The sequence below is a fragment of the Larimichthys crocea genome, chromosome XVII (assembly GCF_000972845.2).
Source record: "Larimichthys crocea isolate SSNF chromosome XVII, L_crocea_2.0, whole genome shotgun sequence".
NCBI lineage: Eukaryota > Metazoa > Chordata > Actinopteri > Sciaenidae > Larimichthys > Larimichthys crocea.
This window is the reverse complement of record NC_040027.1, coordinates 13,582,156-13,605,400: the sequence shown is the minus strand read 5'-3', so window position 1 is coordinate 13,605,400 and position 23,245 is coordinate 13,582,156. Positions and strand designations below refer to the sequence as shown.

Genomic DNA, 23,245 nt, shown 5'->3' with positions numbered 1-23,245 from the left:
AACACCAGCTCCGCTCCCCCTCAAGACCTTCTCTCCAAAACGTGTCCAAAAACACCTGTGGTACAAACACTAACACTCCTCTGGTGCTCTGAGCTCACAGTCCAGGCAACCTGGCTAACAAACTAGAGTTTACTTTAGCTGACAGCAGCTACAGTTTACTTCACTGTCCATCAGGAAATTCTGTAAATCACAAAGAGCTGAGGTGGAGCAGCCGGAGGACATGGGAGTGAAAACCAGACAATATTTTCTCCATAAAATATGATCCAGTGTCACCAAAATCAGTGAAACAGTTGGTGGTGTGTGACCTGATATCAGTTATGTGGAGTGAAGGCTAGATGGCAGCACCGCCACACTTATCAGCCACAAACACCATCACACACACACCTGTGTTTTAAAACTGTGAGTTCACTGATGACATGTCAAAATGTCTGCTGTGAAAAAACCTCTGGTGTGGTTGGTTTGACCCGGGGTCAGCAAAGATGGACTTTAACAAATCATGTGCTGTTGTGGTCGGTTTGTCTAGTTTGCTTTTCACCACACTGGTTAGTGCTGTTTCAGGGTTTATTGACCTGCTGAAGAAGCTGAGGGAGACCTCACCGACCACATTATCGCAAGCAGACAGACGACTTCATCAATTTCCTCTTGGGAAGCACATTTTAGTACAAAGGTCAGTCCTAAAAATCATTATTTATCTACGGTTAGGTCAGTTTTAAGATAAGACAAAGATTTTCACTTAAATAAATGTTTGTTAAGTCACTGAATGAGGCAACACTATGACCCACTGATGGAAGGATTGCAATGTTTATATATATTTATAGACTATTATTAATTTACTGCAGCTTCACCTTCGCACTAAAAGCATTTCACTGGTGAAACATGACTTTTATTATGAAGTAGTCACAGGAAACGCACAGTGTTTATCAGCGAGTTGACACCCATGTCTCAAAATAAACACAACTACAAAAACAAGTCAACGTTTATTTTTGGGGACATTTTATGGCAGCAGATCAGAGTGAGTGCACACCTCCGACTTCTCAGCCAGGTAACTTTCACTTTTAACAGACTTGCATGCCAAATCCAGCATGAACTCAGATCCTGTTCACTCTGAGTAATTCAAGAAGGCCAAATTTTGTATTAAACCACGAGGTGTCGCCAAATCAACCAGAACTCAGAGCTTAAATTTGTCACTTTCAGCCAAACTGTGGCAAATTTGTGACATATAACTTAATGGAATATAGTATATACATATATATTGGTATATAGTTACACATCTGTAACTGTACACATCTAACTCACATTTTACTGTGATTTAGCAGTTACCAAACCTTTTGACTTGTCACAGGTTGCGTACATCTGAGTCACGAGCATTTACAAAAAAGGTAATGTTTTCTATTAAGTTTGTTTTATTTCAGACTTGAAGAGGTAAAAAACAAAAATTACACAAACATTAGAGCATCATCAAGAATAAACTGATATCATGGACTCTCTTAAAGGTATCCTGTTGAGGTTTTTGACCACTTGTAGCGCTGTGGAGCATTATTTTTTCTTTGTAAATAAGAAAATTGTAAGCTGGCATGGATGGAACATGGATGAACAATTTAAAGGAATAATATTTAAGATGTTTAATGTCATCAGAGATTAAGGAAAGTCTGTTTGTGTTTTGTCTTGTGTGCCGAAGCTACAAAGACTTTGTGTTTCAAAATCTTGTTACATAATCAGCATCAGTAAACACTGGGATCTAATCGGCTCTTACCACCATAGGGAGGAATGACTGTTCCCAAAAACACAACCGACTACCAAACATTAAGCAAGGTCAACAACACACAAGACATAGCAGCCAGCTAATATAACAACAGCAGTCAGTCCAGCTCGGTGTCTGTCTTTCAGCCTCAAGTTCTCCCCAACAACTAAAAGTCAGTCCCAGATTTACTCTTCTTTACTCTTTTCTTTTCTTAGCTTCCTCCGTCAACGTCACATTTGCTCTATTCAACTGTAACCATGATGTCCATAGATGCTGCTGAGCTTGGTTACATTACCTGCTTGCCCAGCTCCGGTTCTGGCACGACACTAGCTCCTCTTTCCATCAGTAATTGCAAATAAACCTCCTCTGGTGCTCTGAGTTCACAGCCCAGCTAACAAAGTGAGCTGACATTATCTAACAGCAACTATAGTTTACTTCACTGTCCATCAGAAAACTCTGTAAATCACAGAGAGAGAGAACCATAAAATATGATGCAGTTTCACCAAAATCAGTAAAAACAGTTGGTGATGTGTGACTTAGTGCATCATTCACTTGATTACAAGTCAGCGTGACATCAAAATTATTTAAAAACTATTTTATTTTATTTTATTTTAAGTTATGGTAGAAAATCACTTTATAAACAGTCTGAATTAAACTTTGACTCCCATGTTTGGAGCCACAGACTAAAGTTATGCTGTACATCAATTGCTCAAACTGCACCTGTGTGGCCACACCTCCTCCTAGTGACGTTTCACCAGGTGTTTTTGTTTTTTCCAAAAGCTGATGGGGAAAACACTTGCCGTGACTTGTGTGAATCTGGGCCGGGCTGCAGTATGTTTTGGGAGGTCCCAGCCACAGAGTTTTTGAATCTCTCCCATTTAACAGTGGTCTCTTTAAGAGGAGAGCCTTCTCCGCATCTGCTGATCTGTCAGCAGGCGCGGTGCCGCCCTGCTCCGCACACTCTGCTGCTGCTGCTGCACCGCACAGGACCGACAGACACCCGGTGAACCGAGGAGGGACCGGTGTGCATGCACCTGCAGCCAGCACCATCATAGGTGGATACTCGATTCGATTATGGATAATCGATAATCGGAGCTATAAAACAAAAAAATGCACCGGGCCCGCTGTCCTCGTTATGCCGGGTTATGCAGGTGTAAAAGGTAACCAGGACTGAGCTGCTGCCACGCTTTATCTCCGGATCTCATCATGCATGTTTTATGTACAGCCATGACATTTTGTAAAGCTGCTTGGTGGACGACTTCTTCTGGCGCACACCGATAGTTTCTGCCACAGTACTTCCCTCTTTGTGGTGGTTTAGCTGGTTCAGCTGGTTTCGGAGGAAGCAGCAGCAGCAGCAGCAGTTTGATCAAGTAAGTGTGAAATGAAACAGGACGAGCATGCCATGCACAAGTTTTCTGCACCAATCCGAATAAACAATAACACTTTGTATCTTGCATTTTTTTTTAAAAATGTGTTCAGATCAAGTTGGGCATGTCCTCGGTGTGCGCAGTGAGTGAGCTGAGCCTGGGTGAGCTGCCCATGGAGAGCTGGATGTCTCACCTGCCATGTGCTCTGTGGGACACCCCCCTGTACCACCTGGCCATCCCAGGTAAGGCTGCCACATAACAGCACACTGTAGTGATGATGAAGCTGGTTCTTAATTGAGTGTTATCAGTGTAAATGTGTGTGTGAGAGAGAGTACAACACATTAATAACTCAGGAAGTCTTAATTTACATAATATAACATGTAAGCATGTAGGTACATATGTGCATCTAATGTGAAAATTCATAAATTCAAACATCTAATATCTTATTGTTCTTATTGAGCTTAATCCTCGGCAATTAGACTTATATTTGTCTAGATTTATTTTGTAGATCACCTTGTTTTGCATATTTTAATTAATAACTACTTGTATTTTATTGCTTCATATAGAACAGGGCCTATAAATTATGATACACCTAAGATTAACAGTCAGGTGATGTGTCATCTTCGTTGTTAGTTGTCTTATAGTTGAAGCGGACATTAAAAGTTACACTGATGAAGCTGCCCCGTGTTTTTTTAATTAAGTGACAGTCAAGTTTATACTTAACGCAGCATTACACTATCTTAGACCTGCAAGCTGCTGTATCTGAATTAAACTGACATCCTTAGTGTTCTCTGGTACTGTGCACAGGTCTGAATCTTACAGCATTGAGTTGTTGGCTTAATGTTCTCCAAGGAGGCATAAGTGGTTGTTTTTCTCTGTCTGGAGCCCTTCATAGACTTTATTGGAGACGACAGTGCTGAAATCAAATTTATCTTTGGTATCCAAATGATCCCTAAAGGGTAAGGCCTGTATGTTGTTACAGTAGTTGAGTGGTGATTGTTTGTGTGGTTAGTATTTGTGTTATGTGTCATTCTTTTTGAGTGTGTAATAAATTAGTTAATAAGGAAGACCGACCCTTTATCTTTATGACTGTCTGTAACTTTACAACAGTTTAAGGGTTCATTGACCAAACGACACATGTTCGGAAATCTTAGGAAATTTAAACATCACTCTGACTTCTTTATATCAATTTTAGATTTTATCATGCTGCCTGATTGTGTATCTAGAAACTTAACTCTTGATGGTATTTGAAGCTGCTCTGATTTTTAAAATATAAAGACTTTTTCTTGGATCAATTTGTTTATTTATTCATGTAATAAAAAAGATTTTAAAAAGATTTTAGACAACCACTGTTGCTCTGTGTTCGTGTATGGATTTTATTTTAGGCAAAAGTGAGTCAAGACTTAAGTGAAAATATTCTAAATATTTAATCGTCATCACGATTAAAATGTGTTTAAGTCTTTTTTAAGTGTTACCAATAACTCTTTATATATTGTAAATCTATCCGAGCTGGCACAGAGTGTGGCACCGAGATCTCAGTGCGCTGCAGCTAAAGAAAACAAATGCAAATTATGGAAAACATCTTTACCAGTCTGACATGGGGAAATTCAAACACACCCAAATACAGAAATGAGGAAACAAATTTACTCCAGAATTGTCTTTGATTGACACCATTGTTATAACAAAAAACAACAACGATTTTTAATCTTTCTCTTCCACGACTTGTACCTTTGCCTCCTTTTTACTTATCGTAAGCTGTATACAGTTCCTGCCCTGCATCTTACGTGTTCAGAAAACCTTTAACATGATTACAAGAAACCAAAGTTCAGTTGTTTCTCAGGCATGACAAGTGAGTCTTTCCTAATGGGAACCCGACCCTTATCTTTGGCCTTGAAGGTTATCACGAGAAGCCGGCTCTCTGCAGGCACTTAGCAAGACACAGCTGCGAGATAGAAAACTGTAGTCACTTTTCTAAAAATACACAGAGCGCAGCAGAATCTAAAATGATATGCAGTTAAGGGTTAACAATGTAATGGATAAAGAAACATGCTGGAAAAGCAGAAAGCACAATCTATATTTGCAGGGCATTTTCTAATGTGTTTCAAATGAGTCGTTGGCTTCGGTTTTCCTTTGCTGCAGCACATTAACCTCCCAGAGCCACCATAGCTTTTCATGAAACATGAATGAAATGTCTAGTGATGATGATGTTTACTATCTTTTCCCCTCCGATTAGGAAGCCACAATGCAATAACCTACTGTCTGGATATGAATGACAGATCCCCCGTTGACCTCACCCAGCCTGACATGCTTCAAAAGCTGGACAAATACATGAAGCCTCTTATTCGCCCGTTTGTGTACAAGTGGGCGATAACCCAGGTAATAAAACAGCCAAATTTCAATGGTTTGTCTGTCATATGTAGGTTAGCACGGGCTCAGCATTAAAAGCACTTGTTACAGTGACAGTGCAAGAGACATAGAAGATAAAAAAAAGCAAAATACAAGAAAATATATGTATATCTGTACTACAAATGTGAAAGGATTGTGTGTACTAGTGTATACAAGTATTGGAGAGTTATCACTGTATGAATAAATATAAACATACTATACAAATGGGATATACAACACTATTTAAATGTGTGTCTGTGAAGGTTCTCAGTCGTCCAGGTTAAATCTGGGACGACGAGACTTGGTTGTAGATCTGTAAAGATGTTTCACTTCTCATCCAAGAGGCTCCTTCACTTCTAAACAATGACAGTATAAAGAACGGATGTAGTATTCGTGACGGCACCAGCAGGTTTCTGAAGAGCCGTTGTGAAGCTCAGTGTGGTGGCGCTGGCCTCCGACCTTGTTGGCAGTCGTGCTAATCTAAAAAATTGGCAAAGACCTCGATCATTGAAGGACCTCAGGTGAGCTGAATGAAGCCTGGTTGCTCAAACAGGCTACTTGTAACAGCACCAATCAAAGCATCCGCACTGTTAATTATGTATAACTTTAAGCCATAATATAATTTGAACAGGTGAGTTTAATATAAATTCACCCTCAGTACAGTTGTCATGAACGGGGAAATTAGCTATAGAGACCAAAACTGTTTTTTGTACCAGACTATAAACATGTTTACTTCTGCTGTGAAGTTGGACATTTTAACATGGGGACTTATGGAGACTGACTCATTCTGTAGCCAGCCTCAAGTGGACGTTTGAGGAACTGCAGTTTTTGGTACAGTCCTTCAGGTCACCTGAGGTCTGGTGTGGACGAGTCTTCACGTATCTACAACCAAGTCAAATCGCTCTAGATTAATTTAAATCCATGAAAATTGTGAGTAAGAGTAAAGTGATCTGGTATTTTAAGCTGGACATCATCTGTGTGTCCCGCCTCTTGCAGGAATACACTATAAAGCAGCAGCTGGACTGTGGAGTCCGATACTGTGACCTGAGGATTGCACACAGGCCCAATGACAGCTCCACTGATCTGTACTTCTACCACGGCGTATACACCACGCTCACTGTGGAGGTGAAGTAATGGCACGCTGACACAATATCCATTACGTTGTTGCTCCTGTGAAATGTTTGCATCTTCAGCAATAACCATAAAGAAGACTCGTCGTCATCACTGCAGTGAGATACTAAATCATCCCTGCTTTTTTAATTAGACTGGTTATGACTGTTTTGACAGTCTGCAATAAACATTACGGTCATAATTATAAAAGTATTTATGGTTATTGTAGCGGGAACATTACTTTTACTAACAGGTAACAAGGACAAGATGATACTTGACGCGATGCACAAGTACAGGAGATTCATATCTATCTAAAATTTGCTGACATCAGCCATCGTAAACTACCGGTCATACCAGACCAGTTATGGCGACAGCAGCGAAACCACAGAGCGTGTTGAACTGCAGCAGCGGTTTATTGCTTATGAATTCAACATTTTATGTGTAAGAGGAAGAAGAAGGTGTTGTTTCATTTTTAAAGTTACATGGTTTCAATTTGAGAGCCGTTCTCAGAAGTGCTGTTACTCATTTATTCACGCGGAAACAGGAACTACAAACAGTTCTCAATGTAATGTCTAAATTAGACTAGATTATATGCTCTGGCAGTTTTCTAGTTTAGGACTTCTTCAAAATGCAAACAAACAAAAGCAGCAACATGTTCAGTTATTAAAGGTCCAGTGTGTTTACAATAATGAGTTGGTGGCCAGAGATTGTAGATCTCAGGAAAACCGCAGACTGCAGCGATCAGTATCTCTTCCATGGTTGTTAACGGAAAGCAGAATGTTTATGCTACGTGGTAAAAAAGGTTTCTCCTCAGGTCGGACTGCCGGCCGGAGCGTGACGTGGCTCAGTTTTTGGATCGGGCTCAACTTTTTGATGGTTTAACGTTTTTCATTTTCCTGCCTGAATGCAGCCTTGGAGACAAGGTTAGGACCTCAGAGTAGAGGTAGTTCAGTTGCCTTTCTTTTTGGAGGTGTTCTGGTCACATCCAACTGGGAGGAGACCCCAGGGCAGACCCCGAACCCGCTACATAGCCCATCTAGCCTGGGAACGCCTCGGGATCCCCCTGGAGGAGCTGGCATGCCTTGCTGGATAGATGAATGTCTGAAACGCTGTGCTAAACCTGCTGCCACCACCTGAAGGAAATGGATGCAGTGCATAGTCACCTAAAAATCATTATGTTTTGGTTTGTTAGTATCAGCGTTTTATATTTTAGACGTTTGTTTCTATTAAAGCACAGGTCGGACAAACGCTGCCTCTAGATAGGGCATTTTCCACGTGTTTCGCAGCCACAGTAGTTTCTCCTTTCTCATAATAGGAAAGGACATGTTAGGTGAGGGCAACACAATCAGCAACAACCCAGCTAGATGTGAGTAAGTCCTCCACACGGGTCCTTTTTTAAATATGAAAGGTTTGCCATCCTTACATATGCAACCATTAAATGATATAACAGTTGACACTAGGTGGCCGAGTCGTGATTTCCATGATACTCAACATGTCCACAAGCCAGTTGAGGTTCAGAATAGGCAGGTATAGGCCTATCATATGGGCAGCTTGCATGATGCATCAGATTGCTCTTGACTCACCTCTGCTCCAGCAGAGTTGCCAGGTGGTGAGACGTCTTTTGGCAGGTTGTAACAGATTTCCATCGTATCGTAGATCTGTGTGCGGATGCCAAAAACCAAGTCCTAAGTTAAAATACGGCTGTGTTGTGTGCCTTCAGTTACTGAATCCTGTTGTAACTTGTGTTTTTCGTGGCAGACGGTTCTAATGGAGATAAGAGAGTGGCTGGACGCTCATCCCAAAGAAGTGGTCATCCTCTCCTTCAGCCACTTCCTCGGCCTGAGCCCGGAGCTCCACATGCTGCTGCTCACAACCATACGCAACATATTCACCTCCAAACTCTGCTCTAAAACGGTACAACCTCCCCAAAGAATAAGGAAGAAAAGACCAAAACCAACAATGGATTTATAATACTAAAAGTATTTTCTGTATTTTCAAATGTGTCCCCCAACAAATACACTTTCTACTGCTGTCTGTGTAACACTAGCCAAAAACTACAGTGCCCAGCTGTGGAAACTACGTATTTGTGTTTTTAAAGATTTGAATCCTTACAGAGTGTTTGGTAGACAGACTAGTGAAGCGGAGCAGGATTTATACTGCCGTACTAGTTGAATCGCAGGTAATAAAGCCATAAAAGAGCCCCATCTATTTTCATACTTCTCTGGATTTCTCCTCACACTGAATTGATGTTATTTCATTTCAGCATTGTCCCTGCGTTGGAAGAAACTCTGACTTCCTGAACAATACAACACTTTTTACCAGCTGTGCCGACAAGTAATATGAAATATTAATTAGTGAAGCTTGTATCAAGAGTTTGTATATCTACCAGCAACCTTTTCTATAATGATTTTAGTCGGTAATGTTTATGAATTTGGACGAAAGTGACATAAATTCTTAAGTTCTTTCTGTGCTCACAAAGTAAACGCTGTTGTTGATGCTGATTCTTGTTAAAAAATAGAAAATGTTCAGAAAGAACGGAGTAAAGAAATGCTGAAATAGAGATTGCATTGTGTAAGAGAAGTCAGCCTGGATATGACACTTTGACTCTCAATGCTTTTGCTGGTTTGGGTCTTTTCACCAGTAATAAAAACATAAAATAACCCCAGCCTTGACCTAACTTTGAACTAAGCTTGTTTGTTCTGTTGATTTCAGGAAGTGGTAACTCTTCGAAACCTGTGGTCTTTAGGCTGCTCAGTGATTGTGTCCTATGAACACACTATTTCCAGCTCTCACAGCGACCTGTGGCCACATATTCCCTACTGGTGGGCCAACAAATGCAAAGCTGAGGCGCTTATCGAGGCGTTTGAATACAGGAAACAACACGGCCGACCAGGTAATCTGCAGTTTGGAAACAAGATTGATAAATGAACACTTGATTTTAATCATAAATTTCTTGTTTATTTTGTGTTTCAGGAGGTTTCTTTGTCACAGGAATCAATCTGACAGAGGACCTGAAATACATCTGCACCCACCCAACAGAGTCCCTGAAGGACTTGGTGATGTCCACGTACCCGACCCTCCTGAGCTGGGTCAAAGAGCAGACCCCCGGCTCAAGGGTCGGCTCTGTCAATATCATTGCAGGGGACTTTATCACAGAGAGCGACTTTGTACCAACTGTTGTTAAACTGAACGAGAATCTACTGAAATACTCCTCGTGACTTTTCAATAATTTGCATTATTCTACAGAAGGAAAAAAAAATGTGAATCGCAGCATGAAACACACACACGAGCTTGTTTTGTTAAGAGTGACAGAAAAAAAACTACTTGAATTATTTATCTGCATATAAATGCACTTACTGGGGGCAGAGAAACGTACATGTCAGTCTTAAAAGCTGCTTGAAAAGAGATTTTTTCTGGCATTTTGAGCTGCACTTGTTTGTTTACATTTAGTTGACTATTTATGCAATGTACTGTATCGGTTTTCACGAGTCAGCGAGGTGGCTAGTTTTATTTTACAGTGACCAAAGCAATAAAGATCCAGTTATTCTCACCTTAATGTAGGCATTTTAGACGAGTAAGCACAACTTATTCAACGAGCACATATGACTGTAATGTGAACACTTTTCTAAATATGTGAGGCAGCAAGTTTAAGCAGTAGTTCAACTGTATCACCTACGATACATGTATTTATTCATAGGGAATGTAGAGAAGAGACATGAAACTTATGCAAAATGCATGGGAAAACTTATTTGCATGAACCCAACCTTGACTGTTCTACTTACAATATACTTTAGCCAACAGGTTTCGGCCTTTATTTAAACTAATGCTGCACCGCTGTGCCTGTGGAGATGAGCTTTTACAATAAACATGAGCATTTTTAAAGCACATCATAACACGTTTATTCACCGGATCATTCGGATTAACATGTTTCCTTCCAAGATGCCATGTGCTGGATTGGTACAGCCTGTATCACTGAGGCGTTTGTTTCACGTATACAAAAGAAGTGTCCATGTCTGCGGTGCTTTCAGTCCCGAAAAAGGGCCACAGCTCGGGGGGGAGCTTTTGTGTTCCCTTCCCAGTGTTCCCTTTCAATGCTTTAGCGTTCCCTTACAATAGTTTGAATGACATCATGTGACTGAAACTCTGCTGTTCTGGGATCCATTCAGTTCTCTTCATTTCCATTATCAGCCAACGTGGTGAAAAAACAGGCAAATAATCTGAGTAAACTCTGTTATTACGATGAGTTCTTCGTAAAAATAATGCAAATATTCAGATAACGGCGTCTCCTGTTCTACTCAAAGGATTTAAGTTCTCACTAATGTTATTGGTTGTTGTTGTATTTAGTGTTGAGAATGGAGTGTGCCACTGGAATAAATATAGACTTTTAATATGTAGAATTAAATTACATTTTTTTTATGTTTTAAAAACAGATTCTTAAATTTGCCAATTTCAAAGTCTGTTTCTTTATGCAGCGTTTAAATTATTAATATTTGAGTCTTTCAATCATGCTGAAGTTCACAAATAATTTAAGCTTTTCTGTTCCTGTTCCTATTTTCTGATCCGTTTCATTTGAATTTTCATTTTTTAAGTTTAATTTAAAGACGTGTAAACAATCTAGCACCTACAAATTAAACAAAGCAGCAGGAGCTCTGATTGGCCAGCTGTTGTGTCGGTGGGAGCTTGGCCAATCAGAACTCCTGCTGCTGCCACCTGTATTATCAGTTTGATTATTTTATTCCATTACACAGACATTAAATAATATAAATACATACCCACAGAATAACTGTAGCTCTCATTCTATACTAAGCATTTCTCTCACCAGCATTTAATTAGAAATGTATTGATTGATCTATAGTCTATAATTATTCCAGTAACACTGTCCAGCAGTTGAAGAACTCTACAGGATAATTTATTTGTTTCTTTTCTTCCTGCTGCATTTATTTGATCAGGGATTTTATTTGTTCTGCTGGTTGTTGTTTTTTTCTTTTCATCTTCTTGGCAGCTGCTGCTGCTTCATTTTTAAACTGGTGAATGACATGTTGATGAATTTGATCTTGATTTACATGACGGACGCGGGAGGATGCGTAAAATAAACTCGACATCAACACTTTGTCATGGCTCATCATTTCATGTAACCTGCAGCTAAAATATGCACCAAAAAATGTAATGATGTAATGTTTTGTTCAGCAAGATACCCTATACATAAATATGTTCAAATGTAATTATGTATATTTTATGACTGAGGTTTTTCTTTTGTCATATGTTTTATAGCTTTTTTAAACATATGGCACTATGAAAAGAGACAATGTACAAGAGAAAGAAGTCAAAAACTGTAAATAACAGAAAGACATTTTTTAGAAATCCTTACCAAACCTTTTATTTAGATAGATCATTTAGCTCTCGCCAACAACTAAAAGGCAGTCCTAGATTTACTCTTGTCCAGCAGCTTCTTTTCTTCTTCCACTGCTGCCGAGCTCGACTTACATTGTCCACTTGCCCAGCTCCGGTTCTGGCATGACACCAGCTCCACTCCCCATCAGTAGCTATTCCCCGCGCCCTGGGTCTGAAAACTTCTCCAACCTCTCCCGGTGGGTACAAACTCAAACACTCCCCTGATGCTCTGAGCTCACAGTCTGGGGCAGCCTGGCTAACTAACTGAGCTAACATGAGGTAACAGCAGCTACAGCTGGCAGCAGTTTACTTCACTGACCATCAGGAAACTCTGTAAATTACAGATTCAATTTTTTTTCTCCATAAAGTATAATCCAATTTCACCAAAATCAGTGAAATGGTTGATGGTGTGTGACTAAGTGTGTTATTTAATGGTAAAAAAAAAAAAAAAAACTAGTTTTAATCTCCGCCTCTTTCCAAAACGACGCAAACAAAGACTTAAAATAAATAAAGTAAATAATATTTTCAGACACACATTACATCTGAATAAAACTAAATAAAAGCAGAAGCGTCATATAAAAGTGAAGTGTTGCGCCTCAGGCTCGGTGTCACGTCGCCTTCCTGTCATTCAACACCAACAACACTGCGGAAGAGTCAGGAAAGTTTCACCTCCTGCTCCTCCTCCTCCTGCTCCTCCTCCTGCTTATTTATCGTCCACAGACAGAGGAAGAGGACCCTGATCGATCATATGATGATGATGGTTAACAGGGTTTTTCTCAGATCTGTGTGTTTTCAGTGAGTCTCCTGCAGGACTTGGTGCGACATGGCTCTGAGCTGCCAGGACTGGATGTCAGATCTACCCGAGGAGCTGTGGGACACTCCTCTGACAGACCTGGCCATACCTGGTACAGTCAACACCTTTTCTCTCTTTGTCTTTATTATTCCAGTTTAAACTAATGTTCAGTGTTCATCCTCCCTTCCTCTTCCTGTATTTTTTATTTTGTTCTGTTCCCTCCATCTGCTTATTTTAATTAATTAATTATTACTTGGCTCACTGAGTCACTCAAACACACACACAGTAATTCTGCTTTGCATTTTAGTGGTTAGTCGTACAATAACTTGTACAGAGTTTGGTATGAGGAGCCTTTAAAAGCTTTAATGTGTCCATTCATACCTGTTAGACCTGATAGACACACAGGGTTAGGAACACTGCCTACACAATAACCCAGTTTCTCACAAACACTCACTGTACCTGCAAAGATACTGAAATAAATATGATATGTAGCAGGCTGCTTTATCATTCTACCATACAGTTACTGTTAGAAAATGGAAAATGACATTGTAATTGCACTTATTATATTTTCTATTTACATTACTGACACTACTTTTTAAAGTTCTGTCAAATTGATTTTCAGGTTTTATAGGTTTTGTAATGTATTTATTACTTTACAGCAAGGATACATTAAATAAACAATATTATATATCTGTAAAACAGTGGATTCTTCTCATTTAAAGCTACAGACTTTGACAGTTTTTGTCTGTATTTTATGTATTTAAGCATATTCTTTTATTATGAAAAAACAGGAACTAGTCTGTTTTTATTTACAGTAAACTTCTGTGTGCACTATTCTTTTATTCTAATTATATCTATAAATGTTATTGTTTATATATATTCATGTACTCAGTAGTCTTTACCTGTTGAGTTTGTTGTTCTTTCAGCTGTATTCACATCTGTGTACACACATACCTGTCCAATAAAAGTGATTCTGTTGATCCAGGGAGCCATGACGCCATGAGTTATTGTCTGGACATAAACTCCCCCTTGGTCCCGTCTGAATCCGACTTTTTCAGGCTCCTGGACGGACTTTTCTACTGTTTTACCAGGCCGACCATTTTTAAATGGGCTACAACACAGGTACGTGCAGAGTAAATGTAACTTGATCAAAACATAGGTGACTACGTCAAAGTGGTGTGAGGACCCCTGTTGGGGTTGTAAAGGTATTGCTGTAGGAGGGTTTTGCACTTCACTTGGCAGCCTAACAGGTGGTCTGTAGGCCAAGTGATGTGACGCAAGTGAACATTTTGTCTGATGTTAGAAGGAGGAAAATGAGCAAGCAGGAGGATTTGATTGTCTTTAGCTCTGCTGGGACAGAGCCTCTCCAACACTGTAACTCTAATGGGTTGTTACCGGTATGCAGGGGTCATGGGTCATAGACAGCCGGGGCTCATTGATGCACATAAGGACTTGGCCGATGTGGTTTGATCAGACTGACCATCTAATGTAGCTCAAACGGCTGAAAAAGTTCTGACAGAAACGTGTCAGAACACAGTGCATCGCGGTTTGTTAAGTATGGGGCTGCATGTTCATGCCTCGACAGGTTTCAGATTTGTTTTAGGCATCACATTCACACAATCATATACTGAGGGCATTGGCTGCCATGCAAGGTGTCAGCTGCTCATCAGAAATGAGTACTAATCGTTACTGATGGCCACGTGTGGGGTTCAGTGTCTTACACAAGGATGCTTCAACTGGAGGAGCTGCAGATCAAACCACTGAGCTTTCGATTAGTGGAAAATCTCAGCCACAGCACCACCAAGTGCCCCATTTCATCTACGTGTAGCCATTTGATCCATCATCACTATATGAATATTGATAATAGCAGCTTTAAACAGAGAAATAATTACCTATATCTCTCTTCCTTGCAGGACAAAACCATCGAGGAGCAGCTTTCGATGGGGATTCGGTACTTCGACCTCCGTGTTGCACACAAACCCAGTGACTCATCCAACGACTTGTACTTCACACACGTCATATACACACATTTAACAGTTTTGGTGAGAATAATCGTATTCATTTTAAGTCTCAGTTTGGGCTTTTATAGTATGTTTGTAGTAAACGTTCCTCCTCTATAGGAGACGCTGGTGTCTGTTGCCGCCTGGCTGGAGTCTCACCCAAAGGAGATTGTTATCCTCGCTTGCAGCCACTTTGAAGGAATCGACGACAAACTCCATCATGCCTTCATTTTCTCCCTGAAGAAGCTGTTCGGCTCAAAACTCTGCCCACAGAAGGTTTGTTTTCTCCCCGTGTAGCTGGTTCATGGTGTAATAAAAAAACAAACAGCACAAGGCCTGAGAAAACCTAACCTGCCCTCTGCACAGGAAGCAGTCCTGACCTTGCGGAGTCTTTGGGCATCTGGTTACCAGGTCGTCCTGTCCTACGACTCCCAGACTGCAGCGAGACATCCGGAGCTGTGGCCTGCTATCCCGTACTGGTGGGCCAACCAGCGCACAGCACAAGGAGTGATCAATTACCTGGACTGGAACAAAGATATTGGACGTCCAGGTGAGTTTCGTTTACAGTTGTAAATGAAACTTTTCTGTTCTAAAAAATACTAAGCTGTTTTTTTCTTCAGAGGGTTTCTTCGTCTCCGGCCTGAACCTGACGGCTGACAGATTTTACATCACTGAGAACCGGAAGCAATCCCTGCGGACGCTGACCTACAGTAACTGGGAGTGTTTGAGGACTTGGCTGGAGGAGCAGAAACCGGGTTCGGACCCCAAGAGCCTCAACATCATCGCAGGAGACTTTGTGGGTCCACTTCCACTCTGCTCTCTGGTCATTGCACTGAACCAAAAACTCCTACGGAAGAACGCCAGATAGATAAAAAAAATATTTTATTTCACAGGAACTGATCCTGATACCTCATAAACTCTTTTCTGTATTTCTGTGACTTTCAATGCACATTAAGAGTTCGAAGTTCAAGAAATGTTGAATGAATTTAAATGTCTACGAGAACATTTATTTTAAAATATTTTTAATATACATTTATAGTATTTTTTAGAAAGATATTTCTGGTACAGTTTGCAGTCATTTCTTTGGAGCTGCTGTCCCGCAGCAGTTGCTACCAGCCTGAGAACAGTTTCTTATAGCGTCCATACGCAGCGGTGCTCATGATGACCTTGACGACAGCCGAGCCTTCATCTGCATTCACCTGCACGTCCTGAACGGTGGCTTCTTTGTACAGCCAACTGTGAAAGAAGATGCTAATTTAGTCTGGATTATTCTAAACAGAAACTTGTTTCCGCTGTGGGGGGAACAGCTCTCACCTTAGCTGAGGAGTGCTGAGGTCAACTTTAAGGTCCAAAATGTGTTTTCCTGTAGAGTTCAGAATTTCTTCCTCCACGGCTTTCTTCAGCTCATCCAGGCCTCGCTCTTCCAAAGCGGATATGGGCAGCACGCTGGGCTCTGTAAACTGATAGCTGAGAGGAACAGCAGAAATTAAATTAACTTGTTATGATCCTAAAGAGTAAAACCAAAGTCTGACTCACGCACAGAGACAGACACACAGAGGAAAAAGATCAATAAACTGATGCAACTATGCCAAATAATATGCATTATCCAGTATGCTGGAATATGATTATGTCTTATATGGTTTTGAGTTACAGTTAGACTTTATCACCTGAATTCAGCTGCATAACTTAAGTTTTGTGCATTTGTTGGTTGTGTTGAGCCTTTTAACTCATCATGACATTTAAATCTCAAAACTACAGAGTGCTCCACTCTCCATCAGCATTCCCCCACACATCGGGCCTGAAAACCATTTTGTTATTTTGTCATGCTGAGTCCGCTTGTCCAGCTCTGGTTCTGGCACGACACTGGCTAGTCACACTATCACTCTGTCCCAGTCACGTTTGTGAAGTAAGTCGCATTAGATGTGCGACTTCACGTAGCGTCACGTACTTCTTGTGGGTGATCACACGTAGACACGTAGTGTGCAGACTGAGACCTGATTACAAGTTAAAAGTTATTTTATGGTAGAAAAGTTACGCAATGTTGCTTTAAGCTGCTGAACATTTTCTATTTTTTCCTGTGTGGATAATCTTAGTCTTATATTTGATTCTAGATGGATTTTGAAAGATCTTTAAAAGTATTAAAATCTACATTGAACACCATTTTTTTTCCTTCTTACCTGTCAATGAGGTCAATTTTATTATGGACTTCTATCATGGAGCTCATCAGCCTGTCAGGGATTTGCAGGTTCTTGAGGACGTTCAGTACGTTCATCTTCTGATTCACCGTCTCTGGGTGACTGATGTCTCTGACGTGAACCAGCAGATCCTAGAAAGACCAGCATCGAGTCAACAACTCTTCTCCGCATCACAAACACCCTTTGATATGAGCGTTAGGTACATACTGAGTGTTTAATATCTTCCAGGGTGGCAGAGAAGGAGTCGATGAGCTGGTGGGGCAGCTGGGACAGGAAGCCGATGGTGTCCACGTACAGGACTGTCATGTGGCTGGGCAGCTGGCCGGCGTGGACGGTGACATCCAGGGTGGCGAAAAGCTGGTTTTTGGGTTGAAGACCGCTGTCACCGGTCAGTGCTTTTATCAGAGTCGTCTTCCCTAGGGCGAACACAAGAAAACGTCATCAAACTGAAGCAGCTGATTATTTCTATATCAGCTGTTTCCAGTCTCTCACCACAGTTCGTGTATCCCAACACTGAGACGACGGGGAACTCCTTGTGTTTACGCTGAGATCGCAGCAGGTGCCTCTTTCTCCGCAGTTTTTCCAGCGCTGAGCGAATCTTCATCTCCCGCTCCTTCAGCAGCCTCTGGTGGACTTCCAGCAGCGTCTCACCTGTTAGGACCAAATCACAGAGCCGAAGCTGAAGCTGAATCTCTCTTGACAGAGAGACCGTCTCATTACTGATCAACTCAGGTGACGGGATGTTACCTGAACCTCCGATGTATCTCGTTCTTCCACCCTGCTGGTCCAAGTTTGCAACTTCATTTTTCAGACGAGATCTGCCACCATCAGATGAGGACGTTTTAAAATCCAAGTGGGTGATAGAAAAAAAAAAAAAAAAGTCTGATGTTTGGATGTTTTGAAAGTTACCTTAACAAGGGGATCTCTGCCAGAGAGATCTGTAACTTTGCCTCTTTAGTCCTGGCGTTGCAGCGAAAGATGTGTAGGACCACCGAGTATCTGTCAAAGACTTTAACCCCCCAGGCTTCCTCCAGCTCCCTCTGTATGGATGAAAAAAACAAGCCGTCAATGCATGAAACCTTTCCGCATGCAGCCAGAGAGCGTTTTTATTTTTTATTTTTAACGTAAGCTCACCTCAGACAAAGGAGACAGACGCTGGACATTCATGAACACAGCAGTGATTCCTGCTGTTTGTCTGATTTTCTCTAAGAAGGAGAAAAGACACAGATTAGTCACGTTAAAGCTCACTGACTCATTCACACAGATAACGGATAATACCTGTAAGAGACTGGAAGTTGCCTTTTCCAAATATCCTTTTCTTCTCTGGTGTCTTGGTGGACATGATGATCTTGTCCACCACTCTCCAGTTGTCCAAAGTGTTCACAAGCCCCACGGCCTCGGCCATCATCAGCTCGGCTGTAAGAAAGAGAGAGACAGAAATTTCAGACAGTGGTTAGCACTGTCGCCTCAGAGCAAGAAGGTTCCTGGTTTGAACCTCCTGGAGTTTAGATGTTCTCCCCGTGTCTGTGTGGGTTCTCACTCGGTACCCCAGCTTCCTCCCACAGTCCAAAGACATGCACTTACTAGGTAAACTGGTTAGTGTCTCTATCTGCCCTGTGATGAACTGGTGACTTGTCCAGGATTTACCCCTCACCTCCCAACATACTGTAAGTCAGCTGGGATAAGCTCCAGTTAGTTTCTTGGACGTGTTCTTCAGCCCATGCATTGGCTAAAGGCCTGAAGTTCTCAGCCTTGTCCTTACATACAGGGATTTCTTCTGATTCTCTGAATCTTTAAATAATATTATGAGCTGTAGAAGATGAAATCCACAACATTGTTCTTAAACTGTTGCACTATTTTCCGGCACAGAGTGTTTAACTCCCCATGTTTACTTCACAAAGACTCTCTGGATGTTCTTTTTTACACTCAGTCATGTCACTAACCTGTTGATAAGTCAGTCTTATTTATTTTCTTTCAGCATTTTACAACTTTTCCAGTCTTTTGTTGCTGCCATCAAGTCAGAAATGTGCACATCATTTCCCCAAGACAATAAAACTTCTCAGTTTCAACATTTAATAAACTGTTTTGTGCTTCTTCTTTTTTTTTAGTTCCAATGTTTTGCACATCATCCCAGCATGTCCCACACACTCATATCTGAGTCCTGTTACCTGTGGTCAGGTGCTGCTTCCTGCTCCCCCACTTCACATCAGGGTGAACGATGAACACGCTGTGCTGACCTTCTCCGATTCCTGCAGGAATCTGCTGCTGGAACAGCTCCTCCACCTCGCTGTCATCAATGAAATCTCCATCCTCCTCCTCCTCCTCCTCCTCATCAGTGTAACTACCATCAGTGTCCTTCAGCCTGCATGCAGAGGCTGTAAACCTCCTGATCTGACAGAGAGACCCGGCTCTCCCTGCAGCAGCAGCAGCAGCAGCAGCAGTGCGGGGCTGAGGCGTGTGCAGGAGGCTGCAGGAGGCCGGCGCTGCTCCGCGGCAGCAGGGTCGCTTCAGGAGCGGGAACCAGGAGTGAATCCTCCTCAGTGTGGTCATGCTGACTCCTGGAGCTCTGCAGCTGGTCTCATCTCAGACCGAGTACAGCTTAATCACGGGTCACACATGAGCTCTGACGGACTTCTTGTTATGGATAAACTTCATGTCAGTGTGAGTGTGAGTGTGAGTGTGTGTGTGTGTGTGTGTGGCAGCATGTTGACTTTACGGACGTGTTTTCAGCTTTATGCCCAGTTTCTTGTCTTTCAGGCAGCTTTCCGGGCGTACACCACAGCTTACTCTACTAACACGACGTTTAAAGTTACATATGTTTTAATGGTATGAGTTAATGTTTGTGTTTTTAGACTAAATCACACTGCAGCGGGACTTTTCTAACGATTTCTGGAGGAAGAAGAAGCCGCAGCCTGTGAGACAAAACACAGGGAGCCGAAGTACCCATAACACTCGTCGTTCTGTTTTCTTCTACGTCACTTCCTGTGCCGTTTTTTTAATATTATTATTTTAATAATAAATAAATTAAAATAAATCATACTAGATAACGATATATTTACGATGATAGAAAAAAAGTAAAATAAAATAAATTAAGAAGTCGCCTGCGAGACAAAACACAGGGAGCGGAAGTAACCATAAACACACATTGTCGTTCTGTTTTCTGTTACGTCATTTCCTGTGCCGTTTTTATTATTTTTATTATTTTAACAATAAATAAATTAAAACAAATCATACTAAATAACGATATATTTACGGTGAAAAGTAAAATAAAATAAAATAGATAAAATAATAGTATTTTGGTTTCACCCTCGCCTCACATGTTCAGATCGCCCCCTGGTGGACGGCAGGGTCACTGCAGAGCAGAGGTCATCCTGTAGCTGTAATTTTTCTCTTTATCATATGTATAAATACACAATACAACACAAGCATGCACTGATTCATCCACCATTTCATGTTAATGTTGTGAAGATGTTCCTTTGTTCATGCACTGAATAAAGGCTGGATAAAATGAGTAAATAATTATAATGCAAAATACACTAACACTTTTTTATTGACTGTTACACAGAGAAAACTGATAGTTGCAATCATGAAAAGAAAGGCAAACATACACAATTGTAAAACTTCACACCTTCATTTAATTTAATTTAATTTCTTTGTTTTAAAGTGGAGGTCACACACAAACATAAGATCTGGCTAAAATCTGACAAAATAACATAAAAACTCACGTCATAAGCTCGCTCTAACTCTGCCTGCTATATCAGATGAAGTGACTCAAACTCTTGAAATGTGCTTCTAAATATAACCTCTAATAAACCAACCTTTGTGCACAGCGTTAGACACTATTCAACTCCAAGTGTGTACAACTAAGACTTATCTCTCTTAAAAACTTTTCTCTGGGAGCTATATGTAAAAACAAACAGATATAATCAGGATAAATACATAAATAAATATTCTTGCAAACATGTTGGATCTTCTGGATCATTCCTCTGGATTAAAAAAAAGTTTCAGGCACTGAATTTAACATTAATGCAGCAGGCAGTTGCATTTTTACATTATTAAGTTCACGACACTATTTCAGCCCACACTCATCACTTTTAAGCCATCTGAAGTTTTCATGTTGACGCTGACAACACCCCAAAAATAACGACACGGTCATGTGTCCCTTTACAAAATCATCGACACTTTAATTTATTAGAAATATTTACATATATCACAAACCATGCCCCAACCATGCCCAGCTGGTTGAGTTCATTGAACTCAACCAGCTGAAATAATGAAGCAAACAGAAGACAAAGGAGATAAAACATGTGTATGTGCAGCAGGAAGAGTCACAGACTCTCTAAAGCACGAGGAAGCAGCTTCAGTGACTTTCTAAAAATAAAAATAAAAAGACTTCATCCAGCTGGAAACTTCCACACAAAGACAGACAGGCCCTCACTTGATGCAGACCGCCACCAACTTCAGTATTGCATCCCTGGAAAGTAATTGACATGGATCAGATCGGGTACGAATGAAAGTTTCTGAAAATTTCTGCAGCTGATTTGAATAAATGAAGGACAAACCTCACAAACGGGATGTATGACAGACTGTACCTGTAAAAAAAAAAAAAAAATGTCATAAATTACTCATAATTTTAGACTAAATTAAAAAAGTAGAGAAACTGTGACTCACCAGGTGAACGACAAGATTTGCAGGATGCAAAATAACAAAGCAAGTCCAAAGTTCTTCCACTGTAAGACAGAAAAATACAGGAGTGATCAGACTGTTATTGTGTTTTTAGTTAGAAGTGATCATAACTTGTATTTTTCTGTCTTGGATCACCCACCCAGAAGGCTGCGCAGAGAGTCAACACAAGGCACGTCTAGAGTGACGGATGAGACAAAGTTCTCAGTTTTCCATCGAGGTTAATGACATTTTATCTCAGTCTAAAAAGATACACGAGGCTGTATATAGATGTAAAGATGAGCATTCAGGTTTGTAGACTCACTATCATGATTGTTGTGGCCAGCGCTCTTGTTTTGTCGCACATCCTTTTCAGCTGCTTCAGTGGGCCCAACAGAAACATGGTGCTGTTCGACGAGATCAGAACAAATAGAAACATGTTTAAAAGTTTAGATTTAAAAGCAGCAGCGTGTCACATTGAGCATTGAGGAAGCTTTCAGGCTGACGGGGACACGGCTGGTGTCGTGCTAGAACCGGCGCTGGGCAAAGTGGAAAATGCATCAGACTCTATGGACAAAGAGGACGCTGATGGAGGAAGCTAAGAAGAAAAAAGGAAAGAGTGACAGAGAGAAGTAAATCTGGGAGTGACTTTTAGTCGTTGGTGAAACAAACAGACTGGGCTTTCTTGCTGTGGGACTAGTAAGTAATATTGGCTGGCTGCTATGTCTTTAAAATCACAAAATACCATCTTTTACACAGTTTTTTTAAAATATACACAGTATATGCTGCAAATATGGATACTAACTCAGATTCCACCTTATTAGTTGTCATAGTTGTAGACTGACCTGCACAGAGTGCAAATGTTTCCAAAAGTGTAAAACACAATGAAAAGAGTGAGTCCAATCTTGGGGATGAACAGCATGCACACTCCCTGAAACACACAGACATGAAAACACGTTGGATTTTTGACTCTCAGCTGCAGTTGGCACTTTAAGGCAGGGCTGCCACATGAATGAACATCTACATCTACAACATTCCTGAGGGCAAGAAGAACCAGTAAGGCCACATTAACTCTCCCTGTGCGCTCTTCCTTACTGCGTGGAGCTCAAAACAACAGCAACATATTATCATTATTATTATTATTATTATAGAAAAAAGTGCATTATTTGTCTTTCCTCTTTCAGTGTTTATTTTCCTGACAACAGGCTTCAATACTTACGTATTTCAAAAATTCCCATATATTAAGTTGTTACATAAATTAGCATACACATAAAAAACTATATTATAATAAACTATAAAATATTAATAATCAAACACAACTAATAAAACCAAATGAACGGCTGGGGACCTCGCCGGAACCTTTCTCGTATATTTTGTTTCCGGCCGGAGTTTTCATCAGTTGGTACCATCAGCGTGTTGTGTACAGGTTCCCATGCTTGACTGTCCGACAGAGAGATTTTGATATTTTGATATTTTGATATTTTAATATTTTAAAGGCAGACGTCTGAAGTCGTCACTAACGGCTGCTGGCGAGGCGGGAAACAGAAAGACAGAAAGCTTGTTGTGACTCCGTCCCGCAGCCAGCATGAAGATCAAGCGAC

The 23,245-nt window shown here is 40.9% G+C and overlaps 5 protein-coding genes across 6 annotated transcripts in view; 3 read left to right on the top strand and 2 right to left on the bottom strand.

Moving 5' to 3' along the window:
- Positions 1–532: 532 nt before the first annotated feature.
- On the top strand, positions 533–11,713 carry plcxd1.1 (phosphatidylinositol-specific phospholipase C, X domain containing 1, tandem duplicate 1). Of its 2 annotated transcripts, none has more exons than XM_019252922.2 (8): positions 533–667; positions 2,627–3,111; positions 3,221–3,350; positions 5,342–5,484; positions 6,490–6,618; positions 8,362–8,517; positions 9,316–9,496; positions 9,577–11,713. In XM_019252922.2, the coding sequence occupies exons 3-8, from the start codon at positions 3,233–3,235 to the stop codon at positions 9,819–9,821; spliced, it is 972 nt and encodes a 323-aa protein (XP_019108467.2). In that variant the 5' UTR covers positions 533–667; positions 2,627–3,111; positions 3,221–3,232; the 3' UTR covers positions 9,822–11,713. The 2 variants fall into 2 exon arrangements, with proteins under 2 accessions (XP_019108467.2, XP_027146453.1); XM_027290652.1 differs by having other exon boundaries at positions 2,522–3,111.
- Positions 11,714–12,611: 898 nt separating this feature from the next.
- On the top strand, positions 12,612–15,678 carry plcxd1.2 (phospholipase C, X domain containing 1, tandem duplicate 2). The gene is made up of 6 exons (XM_019252925.2): positions 12,612–12,899; positions 13,773–13,909; positions 14,701–14,829; positions 14,908–15,063; positions 15,154–15,337; positions 15,408–15,678. The coding sequence occupies exons 1-6, from the start codon at positions 12,818–12,820 to the stop codon at positions 15,653–15,655; spliced, it is 936 nt and encodes a 311-aa protein (XP_019108470.2). The 5' UTR covers positions 12,612–12,817; the 3' UTR covers positions 15,656–15,678.
- Positions 15,653–19,909, bottom strand: gtpbp6 (GTP binding protein 6 (putative)). Its single transcript, XM_019252924.2, has 10 exons — positions 19,151–19,909; positions 18,261–18,398; positions 18,117–18,187; positions 17,892–18,022; positions 17,730–17,800; positions 17,475–17,633; positions 17,190–17,398; positions 16,965–17,113; positions 16,102–16,254; positions 15,653–16,023 (listed from the first exon to the last, which is right to left on the bottom strand). The coding sequence occupies exons 1-10, from the start codon at positions 19,530–19,532 to the stop codon at positions 15,897–15,899; spliced, it is 1,590 nt and encodes a 529-aa protein (XP_019108469.2). The 5' UTR covers positions 19,533–19,909; the 3' UTR covers positions 15,653–15,896.
- Positions 19,910–21,143: 1,234 nt separating this feature from the next.
- LOC113747993 (vesicle transport protein SFT2B-like) lies at positions 21,144–23,078 on the bottom strand. Its single transcript, XM_027290235.1, has 7 exons — positions 23,069–23,078; positions 22,490–22,748; positions 21,970–22,051; positions 21,808–21,843; positions 21,654–21,712; positions 21,545–21,574; positions 21,144–21,456 (listed from the first exon to the last, which is right to left on the bottom strand). The coding sequence occupies exons 1-7, from the start codon at positions 23,076–23,078 to the stop codon at positions 21,417–21,419; spliced, it is 516 nt and encodes a 171-aa protein (XP_027146036.1). The 3' UTR covers positions 21,144–21,416.
- The window catches only part of LOC104929494 (vesicle transport protein SFT2B), a 1,919-nt gene continuing 1,750 nt past the window's right edge, over positions 23,077–23,245 (top strand). Inside the window, 1 exon segment of the mRNA XM_027290234.1 lies at positions 23,077–23,086. Coding sequence (XP_027146035.1) covers positions 23,077–23,086 — 10 coding nt within the window.

Coding starts and splice junctions, on each gene's coding strand:
- plcxd1.1 (XM_019252922.2), top strand. CDS start 3,233: ATGTCCTCGGTGTGCGCAGTGAGTGAGCTGAGCCTGGGTGAGCTGCCC. Junction 6,619..8,361: donor ACACCACGCTCACTGTGGAG/GTGAAGTAATGG, acceptor TTTTCGTGGCAG/ACGGTTCTAATGGAGATAAG. Junction 9,497..9,576: donor GAAACAACACGGCCGACCAG/GTAATCTGCAGT, acceptor TTTGTGTTTCAG/GAGGTTTCTTTGTCACAGGA.
- LOC113747993 (XM_027290235.1), bottom strand. Junction 22,052..22,489: donor AACATTTGCACTCTGTGCAG/GTCAGTCTACAA, acceptor CTCGTCGAACAG/CACCATGTTTCTGTTGGGCC. Junction 21,457..21,544: donor TCATACATCCCGTTTGTGAG/GTTTGTCCTTCA, acceptor ATTACTTTCCAG/GGATGCAATACTGAAGTTGG.
- plcxd1.2 (XM_019252925.2), top strand. CDS start 12,818: ATGGCTCTGAGCTGCCAGGACTGGATGTCAGATCTACCCGAGGAGCTG. Junction 15,064..15,153: donor CAAAACTCTGCCCACAGAAG/GTTTGTTTTCTC, acceptor CCCTCTGCACAG/GAAGCAGTCCTGACCTTGCG. Junction 15,338..15,407: donor CAAAGATATTGGACGTCCAG/GTGAGTTTCGTT, acceptor TTTTTTCTTCAG/AGGGTTTCTTCGTCTCCGGC.
- gtpbp6 (XM_019252924.2), bottom strand. CDS start 19,532: ATGACCACACTGAGGAGGATTCACTCCTGGTTCCCGCTCCTGAAGCGA. Junction 17,801..17,891: donor GCAGAGATCCCCTTGTTAAG/GTAACTTTCAAA, acceptor TGATGGTGGCAG/ATCTCGTCTGAAAAATGAAG. Junction 16,024..16,101: donor CTCAGCACTCCTCAGCTAAG/GTGAGAGCTGTT, acceptor CTTCTTTCACAG/TTGGCTGTACAAAGAAGCCA.